The sequence below is a fragment of the Martes martes genome (assembly GCF_963455335.1).
Source record: "Martes martes genome assembly, chromosome: 14".
Classification (NCBI taxonomy): domain Eukaryota; kingdom Metazoa; phylum Chordata; class Mammalia; order Carnivora; family Mustelidae; genus Martes; species Martes martes.
In genome coordinates this window covers 8753127-8773811 of record NC_137902.1, presented here as the reverse complement: position 1 = coordinate 8773811, position 20685 = coordinate 8753127, and the positions used below count along the sequence as shown (strand labels likewise).

General features: G+C 45.2%; 1 protein-coding gene across 3 annotated transcripts in view; it reads right to left on the bottom strand.

The window, feature by feature from the left end:
* CUZD1 (CUB and zona pellucida like domains 1) overlaps nucleotides 1-20677 on the bottom strand; it is a 29265-nt gene extending 8588 nt beyond the window's left edge. The window contains exons 1-3 of one of the 3 annotated variants that reach the window (XM_080822699.1): nucleotides 20475-20677; nucleotides 4246-4535; nucleotides 1660-1810 (exon numbers count right to left, since the gene is read on the bottom strand). In XM_080822699.1, the coding sequence (XP_080678825.1) occupies nucleotides 1660-1810; nucleotides 4246-4327 (233 nt within the window). In that variant the 5' untranslated portion in view covers nucleotides 4328-4535; nucleotides 20475-20677. Of the gene's footprint in view, nucleotides 1-1659; nucleotides 1811-4245; nucleotides 5524-7991; nucleotides 8080-20474 lie in introns of those variants that run through there. The other 2 variants (XM_080822701.1, XM_080822700.1) reach the window with 2 other exon arrangements.
* Between the last annotated feature and the right edge of the window lie 8 nt (nucleotides 20678-20685).

Genomic DNA, 20685 nt, shown 5'->3' with positions numbered 1-20685 from the left:
ACCAAGACCCCTCGCCTTCCACATCCGTCTCTCCTGTTCCTAGTGCCGTGTGGGAATTGTGGGGTGGCATCTTCTGATTTAGAATTCGTTCCCCTTGAGGTTGGACATCCAAGGCTGTTGAAAGGAAGAGCAACTCTCCCTCCCGGGCCCCCTCTCTCAAGGTAAAGCGGATTTAGCCTCTTCCCAGCCCCTTCCTTCCCTCACACCCCCACGTCCTCACTCGTAAGGACAGTCCCGGGCCCTGCGCCGGATACGGCAGACCAGGATGACTGTTCTCCGCCCACCCTGACAGGGTCCCTCCAAACGCCCTCAGCATCCCGACGGAGGCCCACGGTGCCCCAGAGGGAAACACGAGGGCGGACAAACCCCAGTTCTCCTTCCAATCTGAGCCCCTCACTTGCCGTGGAACCTTGCACAAGCGATTCACTATTTCTTTTCCTCAGTCTCTTCTGTAAATGGGGAGTCACGGCCTCCGTCTGGTGTGGGGGTTGCCGTGTTCCCAACGGGAAGCGCCTGGCACAGGCCCGGCACACGGGAAGCGTCTAAGAAGTGGGAAAAGCTCATCTCCCCTCCCTCCCACTGCCGCGCCGCCATGCCCTCCCTCTCCACACACCAAGAATAATGTAGAGGATTCTCGGTAGCCCTAGAAGTCCAGGAAACGTGGAAGTCCCCCTTCCCCTCTATTTCCGTGAGGGCCACAGAGAAGTCCGTTCCCCCGCCCGGGCATACGGGCACGCACCTCCCAGCGTGGCGCCTTGACCAGTGGGGGCGGCGGGAACCGCCCCTGGGCTCGTGACCTCTGCACACCCGGTCTCGGGCCCCAGCCGCCCCAGGCCGCAATCTGGGCCCAGGGCCCAGCAACCGCACTTTCGCAAAACCCTCCGTCGAGTCGCCCTGAGACTCCGCAGCTTTAGCACCACGGGGACTGGGTAAGACTTTGAGCCCTGGAGCCAGGTGGCTTGGATTCCAGTCCTCTCCCACCTGTAGTCATCTGTGACTTTGGGCACATGAGGTGACTTCTCTGGGATTTCTTACGCACCGAGTGGGGATTAGATTGCATCCCCCCCAGAGCTGTTGAGAGGCTTAACTGAGGAAGTTCTCCCCGAGCCCTGCGGGAGGCTCCTAGAGCAGGCCCCTGTGCTCAGCTTGGCCTCACGCTGCCGTGACCTGGGCACTTAGAGACGATGCTTGTGAGTAGGTATGAATTTCAAAATGAAAATTTAAAGAAAAAACACCCGACGGCCTGGTTCCCACCCCCAGAGATTCTGATCTAATTCTCTGGTGTTCAGCCTGGACATTTGTGTTTTGGAATGGTCCCTGCTGATTAGAATGCGTAGCAAAGTTTGGAACTACAAGTTTAGTGTTTTAGGGCCTGGAATCTGAACTAGACTAGCTGGGCACTAATGCCGGTCATTCTACTCACTGTGCGACCTGAGACAAGTTCTCCACCTCCCAGTGCCCGTGATAAACACACCGACCTCCAGGACCTCTGTGACCAGAGCCAGGGGCCCAGTCATTGGTAGGTACTATCAACCACTATCTTCATCGTCGTCATGGGAGTTACCAATATCTCTAGGACCAGCTGATTTTTTCTGACACACACTCCCTAGTGTGGCCAGAGTTCAACCACCCTCATTAGAAAGTAAAGACTCTACTTACTGGAAATAGGAAAAGATGATTCTGATGCTCTTGTTTTCTGGTCTTTCTAGTGTCCATGTGCAGTCCTCGTTGGGATTGAGTTGCAGGATTAGGGCCCTGTGGACATCTGACTGGCTGGAGCCTCCCAAGCTGGCCTGGCAGCTTGATTTGCCTGGGAGAGACCACGGTTCACAATGAAGAAAGTCAGCTGCCCCTGGCCTTCTCCTTCAGCAATGAGGACTCTACCCACCATAGGTAATATTCATACAAGCATGCACGTAATTGTGATGGTATTTATTTCATTCCAAAGTAAGCCACCATCCATTGATTTCCCCGTCTTAGAGCCCTTAGGGAGAAAAAATTTATGATTTCTCTATATGTGGATCATAAAAAATAAAGACTATAGGGGTGCCTGGGTGGCTCAGTCAGTTAAGAGTCTGTCTTCCGCTCAGGTCATGATCCCAGGGTCCTGGAATTGAGTCCCATATCAGGCTCCCTGCTCAGTGGGGAGGCTGCTTCTCGCTCTCTATCTGCCTGCCACTCCCCCTACTTGTGTGCTCTCTTTCTCTGTGTCAAATGAAGAAACAGAACCTTTTTTAAAAAAATTAATTAAATAAATATTATATTAGGACTTAAAGAAAGATGGTTTTACAAAGAAGCTATATCTACAATATATAAAGAACTCTTATAATTCAACAATTAAAAGACAACCCAATAAAAAATAAAGAACAAAAATAGATATTTCTCTAAAGAATACATAAAGACCAATAAACACATGAAGAAATACTCAACATCATTAGTCATCGGGGAAATGCAATTCAAAACCACAGTGAGATACGACTTCACACCATTAAAGATGCGGAACAAAACCAGAGTGAAAAACACAAAGTAAATGAGTCTTGACAAGGATGCGGAGAAATTGGAACCCTCCTGCAAAGCTCAGGGGAAGGTAAAATGGGACAGCTGCTGGGAAAACGGTCTGACAATTCCTCAAAAGATGAAACAGGGAGTTACAATAACCCAGCAGTTCTACTTCTAGTTTCTTCTAGGCATATCTCCAAAGGAATGAAAATATATGTTCACACAAAGAAGTGTACACTAATGTTTATTCATAGCAGCACTAGCCAAAATAATAAGTGGAAACAACCCAAATGGGCATCAACTGACAAATACGTAAAACAGGGTCTATCTATACAACGCAGGATTATTCAGCAATGAAAAGGAATGAGATACTAATGTACGGCACGGTGTGGATGAGTCTTGTAAATATTACGCTGAGCAAAAGACCGCAGATTATAGGATTTAATGCGTATGGAAAGTCCTGATTAGGGAAATCTGTAGAGACAGAAAAGAGATTAGTGGTTGCCTTGGGCTGAGAGTATTGGGAAAAATGGGGAGTACCTGCTAATGGGTACAGAATTTCTTTTGGGGATGATGAAAATGTTCTCAAATTAAAGAATGGTGACAGCTGCACAATTCTGTGTGTATACTAAAAACCAGTAAATTTTACATTTTAAAAGAGTGGATTTTATAGTATATGAATTATATCCTAATAAAGCTGTTACTAAAAGAAAAGGAGGAGGACGACGAGGGGCAGGAGCAGCAGGGGCGGCTATAATGGAATGTGAACAAGAAAATTAAATACTTCATAATGGAACCCAACAAACAGTTAAAAACTCCACTTAGAAACAAAAAGGTTTTCATTTCCCTTTTTATCAGCGAGTGATGGGTGATGTCCTTTTAACAATAGTCTCTTATTTATTTTCCCCTAACAATAACTACTATTATGTTTATTAGTAAAAAATATCAGAAAGCAAAGACAATTAAAGATAAAAGTATAGGGTCCCTGGGTAGCTCAGTCATTAAGCATCTGCCTTTGGCTCGGGTCGTGATCCCAGAGTCCTGCGAAGGAGGCCCACATCGGCCTCCCTGCTCGGCAGGAAGCCTCTTCTCCCTCTCCCACCACCCCCGTCCCTGCTGCTTGTGTTCCCTCTCTCTCTCTCTGTGTCTCCTTAAAAAAAAAAAAAGGATAAAAGTATAATCCCACCCTCTCAGAAAAAAATCACCATTAAAACCTTGTTTTAGAAACTTCCAGAACCTTTTCTTTTCTCGTCTACTTCCAGATTTTTAAAGATGCTCCAATGTATATATTTTAAACATAAACACCATCATAGTGTACAAATGTCAGGTAGTTGTTTTCTCTCTTAAGGTGGATCCTGGGCACCTTTCTTACGATTTGTAAGAAATCACCAAAGTATATACCTTTGTTTGCCTTTACAACTTACAAAACAAATGAAGGAAATTTATATTGCTTTTTACATTAGGTAAACGCAGTGTGTTTGTGTGCACTTTTATATTTCCAAAATACTTAATTCACAGGAGTGAAATTACTAGGTTAAATTCTTGACCCTTTTACATTTTTATGTATATTGTCATATAGGCCTGAAAAGCCTTAGTACTAATTCAAAATCATTCAAGAGCATACAAATAAATGTTCCCTCTATTAAGGCCATTAGCAGATATTAAAACTCGAAAAACTTTCAGCAGAGGCCTCTGGAAAGGAGGTCTCCTTATTTTGATAGGAAACAACGGGTTCCATTTTCTTACCTTCAGACTTGGTCCAATTCAACTCTGCCAAACATGGCACAATTAAGAGGGCCAAGAGGACGAGCCTTCTCACAGCCTCCATCGCAGTCAGGGGAGGAACAGCCGGAAGGGCGGGCAGGCTTTTATACCTCCCCGGGCTCCGAATCTGGTTTCAGGGCTTTCTGGAGACCTTCAGTGAATGCCTCTGTTAGACCGGGTAAGGGCCAGATTTCCATGAGAATGGAGCAGCCGGCCACGGATTTCTTATCAGCAACCCCCAACACGGAGTGTTTGCTCTCCCGGACTCACTCCTGGAACGTGGACAGAAAGTTCCCAAGTAAAGCTCTTCAGAGGGGATCTCCAGCACGTGGCGCCCAGTAAGCACCGAGTCATTCTTCCTAGCATGGACCTGGAGACAAACCTTGGCCCTCCTGCTTGTGCCGGGCACGGAGTGGGTGGCACTACGGATACCTTGAGCCTTCACTGCTCTTCTCTAAAGACGAAAGTCAAAGGATCAGCTGGGGAGAGAGGTGGCACCTAGACAAAATGTGGGACCATGTAGGTCACTCTGATGCTGGCCAGGGTACTGAGACTGAGGGACAGAAGGAGGTGGCCCAGGACAAGGAGGAAAAAGAAGTACAAGTCCAGGTTCAACTTCCAGGAATTCAAACCATTATGCCTGGAGAGGCTGGAGCAAGTGAACTAAAGTCCCCTAGGCACTCTGTTTTACAGATGACAGAAAGGAATCCTGGTGTCCAAGGTGACACCGGTGCTGTAGTGGCAAGGCCAGCACCTGTGACATCAGGAAGTCATGCTCACAAGAACCTATGGTACTGCCCTCTTTTCACTCATTCATTTATTCAAAAATATTTGTTAGTTACTGTTCTACAGTCTGGAGATTTTGAATTGAACATGAGAAACACAGTCCCTGTCCCCATGGAACTTACTAGGTGGAGGAGATAGGCAACAAACAACTGAAATAAATTACAAATAGTGAGAGGTACTACAAATATAAGGAAAGAGGGTTATGGCATAGATTGCAGGGGGAATGCAGTATTAGCATGAAATTGAGAAAGATGAAATTTGAGCAAACAGAAAGAGAGAGACATTCATTTGTAATCTGGACTTAGGAGAAGCATTTTAGGCAAAAGAACGGGCAAGTGTAAAGGCCCTGAGGCAGGAATCAGTTGGGCATGTCTACAAAGTAAGGGAAGGCAGTCCAGTGCAGTGAATACGAGTAAAGGGGAGGAAAGTGGGCTGTAAGGTGGTGAGAGGCAAATAATGGTCCAATTGTGAAGTACTTGTAGGTCAGATGAGACATTTGTATTTTATTTGAAGTTTGATGGGATTTTTTAAGCAGGAAAATGATGGCCAATTTTAAGGACCTTCCCAGAAGCTCTGTGGAGGTAATAATGATAGCTATAGATTGAATTTCTACCTTTAAACCCTTCCTGGGTGCCCTCAAATTTCCATGTTGTTCAGACTGTCCTGCAGCCCAGAAACCCTTACTTGGCTCTAGGACACGAATTCCCAGGCAGGGCTGTGACCCAGGAGGACTGTTCCCAGTCAGGCCCCCAGATCAGGCATTTGGCATCATACCAGTGCCACAGTGGCAAGGCCAGCACCTGTGACATTGGGAAGCTGGGCTCACAAGCTTGGACACTCACCAAGGTACCTGGCACCACTCCACTCGGTTTCTGTCAGCTCAGAGACCTCTGTGGCTGGCCACATACCAGATGGGGACTGGGTGTCCTGGTGTGAGAGTGAGCAGGGGGCAGGAGTATAGGGTAGGGACCCTTCTGATTACTAAGGGCTGCTCACCCTCAGCTGTGTCCACAGACCCCCATGCTACCCTCACTAAAGCCATCTCCTTGTGTCCTATGGATGTGACCTCCTAGCTCCCTGAGCCACCACCACTGGTATAAGAGCTCTGTGATCACTCTCCTGGGAGGGGGACTAGCAGAGGGCAAAGAACCTTGGGTTGGTGATCAGGAGACAAGCAGTTCAGGCCAGCAATTTACCATGCAGTCACAAGATCCCAGGGCCTGTTAGTGTACTTTATCTTGCTTAATCCTCATGGTCACCTACACAAGCCCCCAGTTTACATCAAGAAAAAGGAGGCTCAGAGGGGTTAAGAAACCCCCCCAATGGCACAGAGCTAGTGAAAGGCAGAGTTGGATTTGAACCAAGAGTATCTGACTCTGAAAGCCTCATGTTACACTTTGTCCCTACTGCCTACGAGAGGGGTGTCTCTAAGAGCTTGGCCCATCCTGCCTCCTTCACGGACCTTGGGATGCCATGGAATTCCTGTACAGAACGTGCTCACACAGGGCCTCCAGGGTCCTGGGCTCTGTGCTGCCCACCAGGTGAGGTCCAGGGGGAAACGGGAGCTCGCTGGCAAGGAGAAAATCGAAGCGCACGTGAACACCGAGACAAGGCCAGAGCAGTAGATGGCAGAGAGGCAGAGAAAATGCTTCAGGAACTCAAGAGAGGTCACTTTCAGATGGAAGGTCTCAGAGCAGGATCCAGGGAAGATGCAGCCTTGAATCTGCTTCCTGAAACTCATTCTGGGGATAGAGGACACTCAGCTGCCATGGATTTTCTCAGCCATTCCAAGGGCTGCTCTGTGAGAGCAGCTCCAGCTCCCACACTCCTTCTGGCAAAGTTCTCCACACTCAAGTTCTAAGATGTCCTCATCAGCCAAGCCTTCTGCTGAAAGAACGGAAACTGCTTATTTCATCGCTCTTCTCCCCCATCAGCCTACAGGTAAAAGCTGTTTCCTTCATTCCTTCCTATTGTCCTTTTTCTCCCTCTAGTATCTAACTACCTGTTACTAGTTAACTCTTTATATTAAGTACAACACGTGATGCTCACAAAGCAAGGGTTTCGTTAACAAGGGAAAGTACAAACTGCAGTTACAGATGGGGAGTCAGTTACAGACGGGGAGTCTGTGAAAAAAAAGGGTCCACAAGGCTCTGTAGAGAGAGCAGGAACAGAAGGGGGCTGATGAGCAGAGGTGGAGAGGAGTACGTCCTACTGCCTACTGCTCGGCTCAAGAGAATCCTGGGCTTTGCCATGCAGCGGGAGATTCCTGTCCGCACTTCAAGGCACTGGCAGCTCGGTGAATCAGCACAACCCGTGTGAAAGTGACCAAAAAAGGAGGAATCTGCTTCTGAAGACTTGAAGAATGACAGAAGGAAGAATCTCAAGTTTTTTGAAACGTCCTTTAGACATCATCGGGCTCAACCCCATCCTATACGGTCACACTAAACCCAGAGATGTCCCATTTGCTGTTCTCGCCCTAAGATGACAGTTCTCCTTCAGGACAGTGTAACGTTACATTTCCACAGCAGAGCAGCTAGAGGTGAGTGAATGAAGCCGTCATAAGGGGAAGAGCCAAACGAACTGTTCCAGCTTGGGAATTTTTGATGAGTCTGAAAATGGAAATGCTCTAAGAGCAATATATATATTTTTCTTCTGATGTTAGAGATGACTGAATGCTTTTATTTCCTACTCTAACTCTCCCCATACTGCAATATTGTAATATTGCAAGATGGGTGCCCCAAGTCCCAAAGTGGCTAGTACACATATGTAAGTACATTCATAACTAACATCAACACTGGAGGCAGAAGATTATCTTCAATATTGCATTTATTCAAAAGTACACAAATATGTTCTATAATACATAATGTAAACTTTATAAAATTTGACTTGAATAATACTTCTACTAAAAAAGAAATTCTGCGCATGAAGATATTTGTGCCCACCCAAGTCAGAGTCCCTCGTTTACGTCACAGAAGCACGGTGGCAGGTTATCAAAGTCGGCATATAAGTTACATTCGTCACAGCACTGGAGGTTGGGATAGGACCCAGCGGTGAGGGCTGCAGCCGCAGCAACCTTGTCCTGAGTGAGCAGGGCTGGATTACTCTTTAAGGCCAAACAAAGGGGTGCCTTTGGAGGTCTTGGGAAAAGACATACACAAAGCAAGGCATTAGAATTTTTCTTCTCGGTCCACTGGTCACAGTTATCTGGCCTATCTGTGAAGTTTAGGCCTAGGGCCAATCAAATCATAAGAGCAGCCTGAAACTAGAGCTCGCTGCCCCTGACCCCAAGCTCCTATCTAATCCCTTCCTCTCCTAGGACTGCTAGAAATGTAAAATCAGGTCACAGCAAACAAGGGAGAGCGAACTGCCAGCGAGGGTCCCCCAGCTGATCGCTGCAGGCCCATCAACTGCAGAGCGTGACTGGGAAGGCGCCACACCGGGCCATCCCCCGCGTTGGGGGATTCTCCTTCTGGCTCACAGGCTTAACTGCCAGAGGATGGGAGCAGCACCGCTTCTAACGACCCGTCTCTCCCAGATCGGAAGGTTCCTCTCCCCCAAAGTTAATTATCTTTTGTCTCATCTACGCGCCCTGGGCAGGTGTCCCCCAGGATCTTCACGCAGCTCGGCCTCCCCATGGTCCCACAGGCCCACCTCACTGTCCCCACGGCCATGCACAGTGAATGAGACAACACCGTGAGAGCTCCCCCAACCCAGCGAAGAGGAGATCGGTTCAGCCTGTCCTCTGAGGGACTCTGAGGCACAGACTCGTTCCCAGCCTCCGCCACAGGCTGCGGTGCCTGGCACGGGGGAGGGCCCAGCCAGTGTGCTGAGCAGGCCGGCTGAGGGGCCGCTCAGTGAGGGGGAGTGAAGCCAAGCAGCACGGAGCCACCCAGCCGAGAACATTCTGTTCGTGAGCTCACAGCCCTAAGCTTCTATACTCACCTGGCTTTACCTTTTCAAACCCACCTGCTGTCCCTGACCTCTCCCCCGGTGGGACCACAGGGCAAGCAATGACCTTGCTCAAGCCGGGAGCCCCAGGTATCCTATCCGAGGGGGGATTTGTCACTCTTACCCACATCACTCACCTCAACGCGTCGGCTATTTTGTAGTAAAGACAGATGACAACACCCATCAGCACAAGAATGGCCACCAGGATACCACCACCAATGCAGAACATAATTATCGTGTTGACTGTAGAAGATTTAGCTTTGTCTAGACAGAGAAGTACAGGCTAACAATGAATGTGGCTTCCCTCCCCACCCAGCCACGGTGCCACCTTAACAGCTTCCTCGAGTGGAAAAAGAATTGAATCCCAAACCACAGATCCTTGAGCATATAAAATACAAATGAGTCTTCCCAGGAAGGCACAGGACCCTAAACTGGCCCAGAGAGGGGGAAAAGGATTTATTTATGAAATGAGACGAGACTGAAATGTAAAACCCAGAGAGAAAGAAGCAGGAGAATCTTTTTCTTCCTTTCGCAGGCAGTAATGTGCAGCTGTAAGTAACAAAACAGGTCTCACTAAAACAAATGGTCTTACTCCCAAATACCTGGGCATCCTGAAATACAGTCACTTTCAGAATCAGAATTAACTCCTCCCTCTACATCAGGCTTAACAATCTCCTATGGGGATGGTTATGGGGATGACTTTTTAAAAATGTTATGTTCAACAACACTGAGAATATACAAATCCATTTTGTAAAAGATACATGTTTCAGGAAAAGTCTTCTATTCTCCCACTGACAACTACCAATTTTCCTCCTTAATCCTCCCAGGAAATCCAGTTTTTCTGGAATAAGGAACTCGTTTAATCCCACTCCCTGAAACTGGGTAAAAGTGAGCAAGGGTTGAAGAACAATCCACTGCCAAAACATACTTACTAGCGTCTAATTCTTGCATGCCTGATGAATGCCGGCAGTAAAAAAAAATTATAATTAATATAAACTTTAGGGAATGGTACATCTTATCAGGAATTCCTCAATCTTTGAATTTGATAGAGTTCTAATTGTCCCTCTTAGGAGTGATTAAGATCTAAGTCTGAACAGCTTGCTTGGAGAGACATCGTCTCCGTGAGAGTGTGACCAGAGTGGACAGCCACTGTCCAGCTCCAACTTCCGTGCCTGTCAGGCCAGAGGCTGTGTGACATCAACAGTCTGGACACCAACTCCCTCTCATGGAGTTCTGAATTCCATTCCATGTTCAGATATATTTCAGGACCAGTACAAATATGAGTGTCCCAATACTACTCTACATTATTTACTCTCAGTCTCACCTTTTCAAGTTTTGTTCCCTCAGAGAACCTTTTAAGGTCTGACTGTTAATCAAAAGCAAATCTCTGATTTCAATAAAATAAAAGAACAGTAATGTGGGGAGGCTAATATCTAAAAACACTCATATATCTAAAAGTTCAACTATGAAGACTGGTTAGACTTTATGTTGTAGCAACACAGTAGAATAATATACAGCTGTAGTCATTTAACCGGACTCAGGTTAACCAGATGTAGGTCCACTGACTTCAGAATATTATCAGATTTTATGGCAAAGACAAAAAGATTTCAAAAAACAGCATGAATAGAATGTCTGTTATAAATCAGGTTTCTACTATTTTAAGGTATTCACACCCAGCAAAGCTGATTCAATTAAATGAGGAAATTATTTCAACCAAGAAGGGCTACTCCTTGTTGCTCTGGCTAAACCCTGGGTTAAGTCACAAACAGCAGGGGACTCAGCAACAAAACTTGTGGCGTTAAGACTCTGAAAATTTCTTTTCTCTATGAAAGCAATGAAAAATCTGACAGAAAAACTGTCTTTTCAGTCTCTTCAACAAATGGTGTTGGGAAAACTGGACAGCCACATGCAGAAGAATGAAACTGGACCACTTCCTTACACCACACACAAAAATAGACTCAAAATGGATGAAAGACCTCAATGTGAGACAGGAATCCATTAAAATCCTTGAGGAGAACACAGGCAGTAACCTCTTCGACCTCAGCCACAGCAACTTCTTCCTAGAAACATCACCAAAGGCAAGGGAAGCAAGGGCAAAAATGAACTACTGGGACTTCATCAAGACCAAAAGCTTCTGCACAGCAAAGGAAAGAGTCAACAAAACCAAAAGACAACCAAAAGAATGCGAGAAGATATTTGCAAATGACATATCAGATAAAGGGCTAGTATCCAAAATCTATAAAGAACTTACCAAACTCAACACCCAAAAAACAAAGAATCCAATCAAGAAATGGGCAGAAGACATGAATAGACATTTCGGCAAAGAAGACATCCAAATGGCCAACAGACACATGAAAAAGTGCTCCACATCACTCAACATCAGGGAAATACAAATCAAAACCACAGTGAGATACTACCTCACACCAGTCAGAATGGTTAAAATTAACAAGTCCAGAAATGACAGATGTTGGCAAGGATGCGGAGAAAGGGGAACCCTTCTACACTGCTGGTGGAAATGCAAGCTGGTGCAGTCACTCTGCAAAACAGCATGGAGTTTCCTCAAAAAGTTTAACATAGAGCTACCCTACAACCCAGCAATTGCACTACTGGGTATTTACCCTAAAGATACAAATGTAGTGATCCAAAGGGGCATGTGCACCCGAATGTTTATAGCAGCATTGTCCATAATAGCCAAACTATTGAAAGAACCTAGAAGTCCATCAACAGATGAATGCACAAAGAAGATGTGGTATATATATACACAATAGAACACTATGCAGACATCAAAACAAATGAAATCTTGCCATTTGCAATGACATGGATGGAACTCGAGGGTATTATGCTAAGCGAAGTACGTCAGTCAGAGAAAGACAATTATCACATGATCTCCCTGATATGACGAATTTGAGATGCAGGGCAGGGGACCGTCAGGGCTAGGGAGGGAAAAAATGAAACAAGATGGGATTGGGAGGGAGACAAACTACCAAACAAACTGAGGGTTTCTGGCGGGTAGAGGGGTAGGGATAGGGTGGCTGGGTTATGACATTGGGAGGGTATGTGCTATGGTGAGTGCTGTGAAATATGTAAGCCTGACAGTTCACAGACCTGTACCCCTGGGGCAAATAATACATTATATGTTAATTTTTAAAAACCTGTCTTTTTCAGACTCTGGAAATTAAAAGCTTGCAGCAGCTCGGGAAACATTTTTAAGAACAACTGAATCTCAGTATGAATGGCAGGCTTGCAGCATTGTTGCATCATTCACTGTCCAGCTCCATGGCAACCTTGAAAATAAAACCCAAGCTCATGCAGCCACCAAAGAGAAAGTAGAGGTAGAGCTCTTCCAAAGCCTCATTCCCAAAGAACTGTCATTCTTTGACCTGTCTTTTGGTTACCTGAAAATCCTCTCTTGCAAAGCTACCTGTATTTGACCTAACTTGGAGTTCTCCTAGTGCAAAAAGTCTTCCTCTAAAGGGATTTTGGCAAAAACAATTACAATTGTTTTAACTTCTTGGCTGCCTGAGGTAGTAGATAACATTTGGGGCAAATCACAGAGTAGCCAAAAAGCTTAAAGGAAAGCTGGTAAATCACCTTTCCATAGGAGTTTTGAAAAGCCTTGACATACTCCTGAGACTCTAGGCCATGCTAGTGTGCCATGTGTGTGTCTAAGGCTGTTGAGTAGCCTCAAGAAAGACACAACCATTCACCTCTGACTGACCCTAAGGCTTTTCCCAAGCAAAAAGTGAAGGCTATGGCAGAATTTTCAACTGCTTGGCTAACTGCTGAAGACGTGCCCCAATATGGAGCCTCTCATGAAAGACTGGGAGATTTACTGGTTCCAGGAATTTAAGGTAATCTTTGTCCAATCATTACCTGATCACGACGCTAATAAATAGAGACTTAAGCGTCAACATACAACAAAGAATACAGACTTCAGAATTTGTCGAGAGAAGTCACTAACAACAAAGCTTAGAGAGCAGGGAGAAACTAATTTCGAGATTTCCAGAGTTGCCATATTCTATTAAATGTCTAGTTTTCAACAAAAGACTATAAGATGAAAGAAAAGAAAAGAGAAAGGGAAAGGGAGCAAGAGAAAGGAAGGGAGAAAGAAAGGGAAGGGAGAGAGAAAGACAAAGGGAAGGAAAGGAAAGAGAGAAAAAAAAGAGAAGTAAGACTGATAAAAGGTAAAGGAAAGCAATTAATAAACTCTCCCTAGGAATCCCAGGCATTGGCCTGACTAGACACAGTCTTCAAATCAACTATTTAAAATATTTTCAAAGGAATCCACATCTAAAGAACTAAAGTATGAGAACAATGTCTCCAACAGAGAACATCAATAAAGAGAAATGATCTTTTTAAAGAGTCAAATAGAAATTTTGGAGTTGGAAAGAATAACTGGAAAAATTCATTAGAGGAGCTTAACAGCAGATCTGAGCAGGCAGAAGAAATAACCAGTGAATTCGAAGATAGATCAATCAAGATTATCCAGTCTGAGGAACAGAAAGAATAAAGAATAAAAAAAAAATGAACACAGAAATTCCAGTTCCAGTACAACACATAGAGAGCTTGGGAGTTGCCACCCTCAAAACAAGAAAAAAGCTGAACCAAGTTGATAATCACCATGTCTTTCTAGGTCTACCAGAGAACTGACATCACAGAGCAAACAGGTCCCATGAAAGTGAAGAGACAGGTGAGTATGGAGAATCACAGCTTCTCAGGAGCAGAAGCCACCGCTGGAGCCAGCAACTGGTAGGAATACTTAACTGGTAAGTGATAAATTGCTGGAGGCTGAAGGAGGACCAGCATGAGAGAAAAAAATTCTTGGGGGCCTGGTTTTTCTAGTCGGGGGAGAGCCGCTTTCATGAATTTTACCTCAAGGAGCTCGATGAGGTTTTTATAGTGAAGACCAGAAAAATCTTCTCATGGGAGATTGGTCTCCACTGATACCACAGCAGAGGTGACCCTGTTGCTGCTGGGAGATGGTGAAAGTCCTCAGTTTCCAATAAGCCTCCTGATACCACCCCAGCATTACCACTGGGTCGAGGTGTAAGCTCAGACTTCCCAGATCTCCACTGACTGGGGAGGTGGGGGTGTTATCACCCAGTCTTCTCTGATCCTACTCTGGCAGGAAGGGGCGATTTGGGACAAGTGTTTATAGCCTGGTGAGAGTGAAAGTCTAGGCTCTCCACTTAGTCTTGGCTGGGGGAAAGGCTGGGCTGGGGGTGAAGCCACATTTTTGGGGGGTATCTGACTGGAATACAGGTTCCCTGGCTTGTGAGGCTCCCTTTTCCTTCGTCCTTTGGCTGGAGACAGCAAGATTTTCTCGGGAGCTTTTCTGTCTGCACCCATTGGTGTTTCTAGGTCGCTGGCTTCTTCATCTCCTAGTCTGGAAATATAAGGCAAAACAAAACCCAAGGAGTTCACCACCATGTTCCTTGGATTTCAGTTTCCTAGCTTGTCTGTTTTCTTCCCTTCACCTATCAGGGTCCTGCGTTTGTTTTCTATATAACGTCCAGGATTTTTAGCTGCACTTGGTAGAAAGCATAACACAAAGTACATCTACTCCATCTTCCCAGAAGCAGAAGTCCCTCATACGGGAGATTCTGAAATCAATCCTCTACTTGACCATAGCCACCATGCCGGCCCTGTACTTGTCCCACCCTGAGAGTGGATGCCTCCTTAAATTTTGGGTCCCAGGCACCTCACATGTGTCATCCTAGGCTGGGCTGTCAAGGATGCCAACATAATTTATCTTTCCAGCTTCATCTCCCACTGCATTTCCCCATACCCCATGTATTCTTATGCCTCTGAGCACTGACTGGCTCTCTCGGCCCCTCTCCTCCTCTACCTGCTGTAATGCTAATCCTGCAAGGCTTCGCTCAGTGCCAACTCCTCTGTAAAAGCTTCACGGATTCCCATCTGTCCCCCATGCTAACTAACTCTGCTTTTCCTCTGTATCTATGCCATTTGCTTGTACCACTCTAAAAATTTGAACTTCATTTGTCATAAGGATCTCTGATACTTGTTCTAACTCTGACCAGATACTTGTCTTGACTACAGGAACCTATTATGCTCACCCTCACTGAAGCCAATACTCTGGAGTTGAATTAACTGTGGGGTTTTTTCCTACTTTTTACCTCACTCAAAAAGGTTTATTTTTCCAAGTTTCTTTTATATGCCCTCCATCAAAGCAGCATCTATTCTGAGGGACATGGCCTTGAATGAGCTTAGTCATGATTGAGGAAGACAGGTTATGTAGTCCTTCCCTACAAAGATGACCGCTTCATTTCTCGATTTCCTTTTATTCTTGTAGTTACTTGACTTCTCTGTCCAATGAGTCTATACAATTTTTTTCAAGGTGAGTTTCATGAGGCAGAAACTTTGGATCCCCAACATCAAACAGAGGGCCTAGCACCCATTAGGTGCTGACACATTTCATGGGCGATGACCCAAATATGAATCTTGTCAATCTGACAAAAACTTTCTTGATCCAAGTCTCTAAATCAGACAGAACAATAAATTCAAACATAACAGCAGTGCCTGGGTGGCTTAGTAAATTGTCTGCCTTCAGCTCAGGTCATGATCCCAAGGCCCTGGGATCCAGTCCCACATCGCACTCCCTACTCAGCAGGGAATCTGCTCCTCCCTCTCCCTCTGCCTCTGCCCTCCCCCTCACTTGTATTCTCATTCACCCTCTCTCTCAAATAAATAAAATTTTTAAAAAATCAGACATAATAGTAAACCAAGAGTATTATTACTTCATTCACTGATGAGAATATTTTGTTCATCTCTTTTAAATCCACAACATTAAGCTACTCATCTTATTACTCCCAGCATGTTTTAGCAATATCTTTTGAGTTTCACTGCTGATGGCCAGAAGACAATGCAAGGACTAAGACTCTGACAGATGAAGAAACAGATGGTCAGAGAGCAGAAGTGATTCCCTAGGGTCACCTAGCAAGTCACTACAGGGCAGGAACTAAGGCCTAGTTCTGTCCCCCTCCTCCCAGGTCCAGTGCCCTTTCACCCCCCTCAACCTTTCTGCAACCCTCTGAAATGAAGCGGTGTTCCCCATTCCCAGTGCCCACTAACTCTATTATACAGAGGCTTTGATTTTGGCTCTCAGCAGAAAGATAATGCAAAGAAATCCAGCTGCATTTCCTTTAGGGAAGGGCCTGGTCATTGATAATATTTTCATCCTAAGTGTTCACTGGCAATTCACATGTAGTGATTAGCAAACGTAGTGAGAGTGATGGAAGGGGCCCGGAGTTCCAGACAGCAGAGAAGAGGCAGCAGTTGTGTACAGAATCCATGAGCTGAACTTTGTGGTGTGATCCAGATTACAGGGGCATTTTCCCTGTGGCAAATTCTTAGTAATTCACGTACACACGGACTTTCCCCCAGATCTCTTATTTTGCCAAGTGCCCATCCTGTGACTAACACCTGGGGGCAGGTGGCTGCAAATACCCTCCTACCTATAAACTCTGTATCTAGTGGCAGAAAGCAGCCCAGATCCCAGGCTACTGGGAGTAGCGCTGTGAGCCCCCCTTACTTGACCCAAGTTCCATCTCTGTGCCTCTTCCACCACTCCTGCTCTGCTCCCAGGATTTTGTTATTTACCTTCAGACTCCTGCTCAGCTGAGGACTTTATTGCGGTCCTGGCAACTGTCCTGAGAAGAGCCTAGTTTTGCCTTAAAGAGGGAGGATCTTCCAAATTGAAATCCTATTCTAGCAATACAGGCTACTACAGTATAGTACAGAATCTGTACATGGTAGTTATGTTAAATGCCCTGATAATTCCAAAATCTGCATCATACGTCAAGACTGGTTCTAACGCTTGCTTTATCTCTTTGGCATAAGTTTTTCTTGCCTTTTAGCATGCACTGTAGTGTTTTGTTGAAAGCCAGACATACTGCTAATGGAGATATCCATAAGAACCGAGGTAATCACGTTCTTAGTGTCGAATTTCATGTTAATCTGGTTAGGAGTTAGGCTATGTTTAATGTCTGCTATAACTGTAGGTGCCAGAGGCTTCAATTTCCTCTAGTATTCTTGCTTTGGCCCCCCCTATTGTCTTTTGCTTTTCCTAGAAACTCCTTTTAAAACAGTCTGCATCCTAGTCTCTTCACTGTAATCTGTTTTTATACCGGAGCCCTGTTGATGTGGTGGTAAGGCACTGGGGAAGGAAAGCACTCTGTAATCTTAAGACTAAATCCGAGTCCCTAGCCTGTCATCTTCAAAAGTGTTTGTTTTTGTTTCGAGCCTCCCTCCCCCTACACGTGGCAGGAAGGCTGAAGCAATCTAACGGCACCCCCCCACCTCCCCCGCTCCCCCCCCCCCCGGCCACTCCTTGTTCACAAAAGACTGGCAGTTCCCCTGAGAGTACACCTTAGGAGAATACCGTGGACTGTATTTCAAAATGACCCCCCCCACCCCCACAGAGAGCATAAGGAGATTCTTCTCCATCTTCACCGTGCAAATCTGGTGGGACTACTGGAAATAAAACCCATAAAAGTATGGGGCCTCCTAAAAGTGGGCTCCCAGGAGTACCCTCTCAAGCCAGTCCACACTCAGACTCCAGCAATTCATCAACGACCATTTAAGTGTCCCTCCCAGTTACTGCCTCCACAGGGTTCTGTTCCTGGTAAGCGGATCCCCATCGGGATTTTCTGCATTTACCCACCTCTCCAATTGTCAGAGTGGTGTTTGCCCTGTGACATCAATTATCTGGTGGATTTTTAAAAAGTCATTGACTTTCAGTTTGTTAGCATTTTTGTTGTTGCTGTAAAGATGGCTGTGATAAATTCCAAACTCTTTTCATGTGAGAGCTGAAGCCACAAGTGTTGATCTTTCTTTAAATTGGTAATATAAACCCACATAAACAAAAGCTCTTTGATGTACTCAACATACGAACGCATAAATGATCCTAGACCAAAAGCGTCTATGTACTACGCATGGTATTGATGATGTTACAATACACCATCAATCATGATTCACAGTGTAAATTCTAGATTGACCATAAATTGCTCTTTAAAATAGGCAAGCCCAAAACTTATATTGTGATATTGGTGGGAAGTTCTCAGAAACATGTTCTATTCTTTATTTAAAGTGGGGGGAAAAAAAAACCATTTTCAATTCATGATAAGAATAATTTAGTACATTAAAATCACAGTAACCTCTGCACTACCACAACTACTCTGATATAAGATATCAGATATAAGATTGAATTTACTGATTTCTCCTTTTTCTGCTCCTCTTAACATTGTAATACGGTTTGGAACCCATACTGCTTTCCTTATCAATTCCATTGAACAAACCTATTCTGAACACATCCACCGGGTATAAAATAACATCTAATCTCGGGGCGCCTGGGTGGCTCAGTGGGTTAAAGCCTCTGCCTTTGGCTCAGCTCATGATCTCAGGGCCCTGGGATCGAGTCCCACATCGGGCTCTCTGCTCGTCAGGGAGCCTGCTTCCTCCTCTCTCTGACAGCCTCTCTGCCTACTTGTGATCTCTCTGTCAAATAAATAAAATCTTTACAAATAATAATAATAATTCCTAATCTCAATAATCACTCAAATAGTAGGGAACACAAATGTGAGAATTATTTTATAAAGCCCTGAAACGCAAGGGAATTAACAGTATCTGAAAATTCTAAGTGTAGTACAGAAAAAGTAGTAATTGAGTCTGTAACACAACAAAGTTCTATACTTGGCTTTCATTAATAAATAGGTTTTCCCTGCTATGCAAAAGACAAGATATTGTAGGTAGAGAGGAAAGCTCATGCAAAGGTAGAGGACCCTGACATGTAGGCAAAAGTACCAGAGGCTTTATACGCTGCTCTACTAGGCAAAGATGATGATGGCTCAGGAGCAGGAAAATCAGAGGACGGTGCAGAGAATGAAAAGAAGATGAAAATGGGAACTAATGACCAGTGAAGAAACTCCTGAATGAAAGTTAGTGCTTGGAAACAGAAGAGGCAGAGATGGAAAAAGGAAATTTTGCCTTAAAAATTTTTGCCTTAAAAAAGGCAAATATATGTGTGTGTGTATATATAGTTTATACATATAGTTATACATAATTATATATAACATATATAACATATATATATATATATATATATATCTCAAGACTTGGGGTGATTTACTGGATAGGTGGGAATGAAAGAAAGCGAAAGACTATAGCAGTCAAGTTTTCTAAACGGTGGCTTTCAGCTTTGTGTAAGGAAGTCAACACCCAGTTCACAGTATTCATCTTGTTCATTAACTCGCAGGTTGGTACTTCTTTAAAAAAAAGTCTATTTTCCTCTGGAGACTGTCCAACACATAAACATGGATCTAAGTTATGACCATAGAGGCAGGACATACAGAGGAAAAAAAGAAAAAAAAACCCACTACCGTAGGCAACTTAAAATAAGTCTGCAGTACTAATCTCTGAAAACGTTAAAACCAGGATCTACAGATCTGATGCTTTGTTGGGGTTTTTCTTTCTAACTTCGTGAATCCATCTAATACACAGTCTGGATAACAGCTTACTTACAAAAAAATTTCATTCCGATTTTTCTAACACACTCCACGGATTCAAAAAACGAAACAGGTATTGTGTAAGTAACTCCTGATCTCCCAAACTTTGCAAAACACCACTAAGCTTTTATGAAAGACCTACATTAACACAGTAAGGTTTTATTTTCACAAAAGTGAAATCCTGTTTCCCTTTCATTTAGTTATCCAAAACCGGCACTAATGTAGGTCTTTGTAAAAAGCAAAGTGGAAATACTGGAACCTTGGGAAAGCAGAGGATACTCTTCCCTTTAAGCCATTTCAGCCTAGAAAAGCTTTTAAAAGAACGGTCTGCTTTCAGGTATGAGGGAAATCTGTATTCTCACTAGGTACCTACCCTGACACAACACATAAGCCCTTAAGAAAAACAAAATAAAAATTATTTGGCACTGAAACAAACAAATAAAAAAACCCTGAAAAAGAAGTCCTAAAAATTAACAGGAGACAGAGTGAGATTTCCATTTTCTAGAGAGAATACCACCATAAACACATGGCTGACAGCCCAAATTTGAAGAACGCTTACATTCGAATTTTATTTGAATCTAATCATCGGCTTTTTCAAGATGAGGTTAACAGGAAGGAGCAGGGAGGCACCAGTTACCTTCCTACCCCGAGGGGCAACTAGGAAGTTCCATCTGCTCCACTTTTCGGGACCCAAGCGTTAAAGGTCCTTCAAGCCCCAGCTCAGAGGCTACTCCACCAGAGCCCCGAGGACCCGGTCCCCCTCTCCCCTCCCCTCCAGCTCTGAGGCCACTGGACGCGGGGTCAGCCCCGTTGGCGTTCGGCCCTCACGCCAGCAGCTCACTGACTCGGTCACGTCCCGCTGCTGTGGGCGGGAAGGCCGCGGCGTCCACCACAGAAAGTCGACGGTCCGCAGCAGCTCCTCCGCAGCGCGTGCGGCGACCGCACCGCTCCTACCTGACCACCGACTCTCCTCATTGGACCGACCCTCCAGGGCCGCCCAGCAACCGTCGTCCACAGCGCCCGCCTGCTACGTCCGCGGGCCCACGTGCAAAAACCGCCCCGTTCCCGCGCGCCCACGCCGCGCCCGCGCACACGTCCAGCCCCGGGACCCGGAGCCGTCGGGGCGCATGCTCCGCCCTCGAGTTCTGCCACCGCGCAGGTTTGG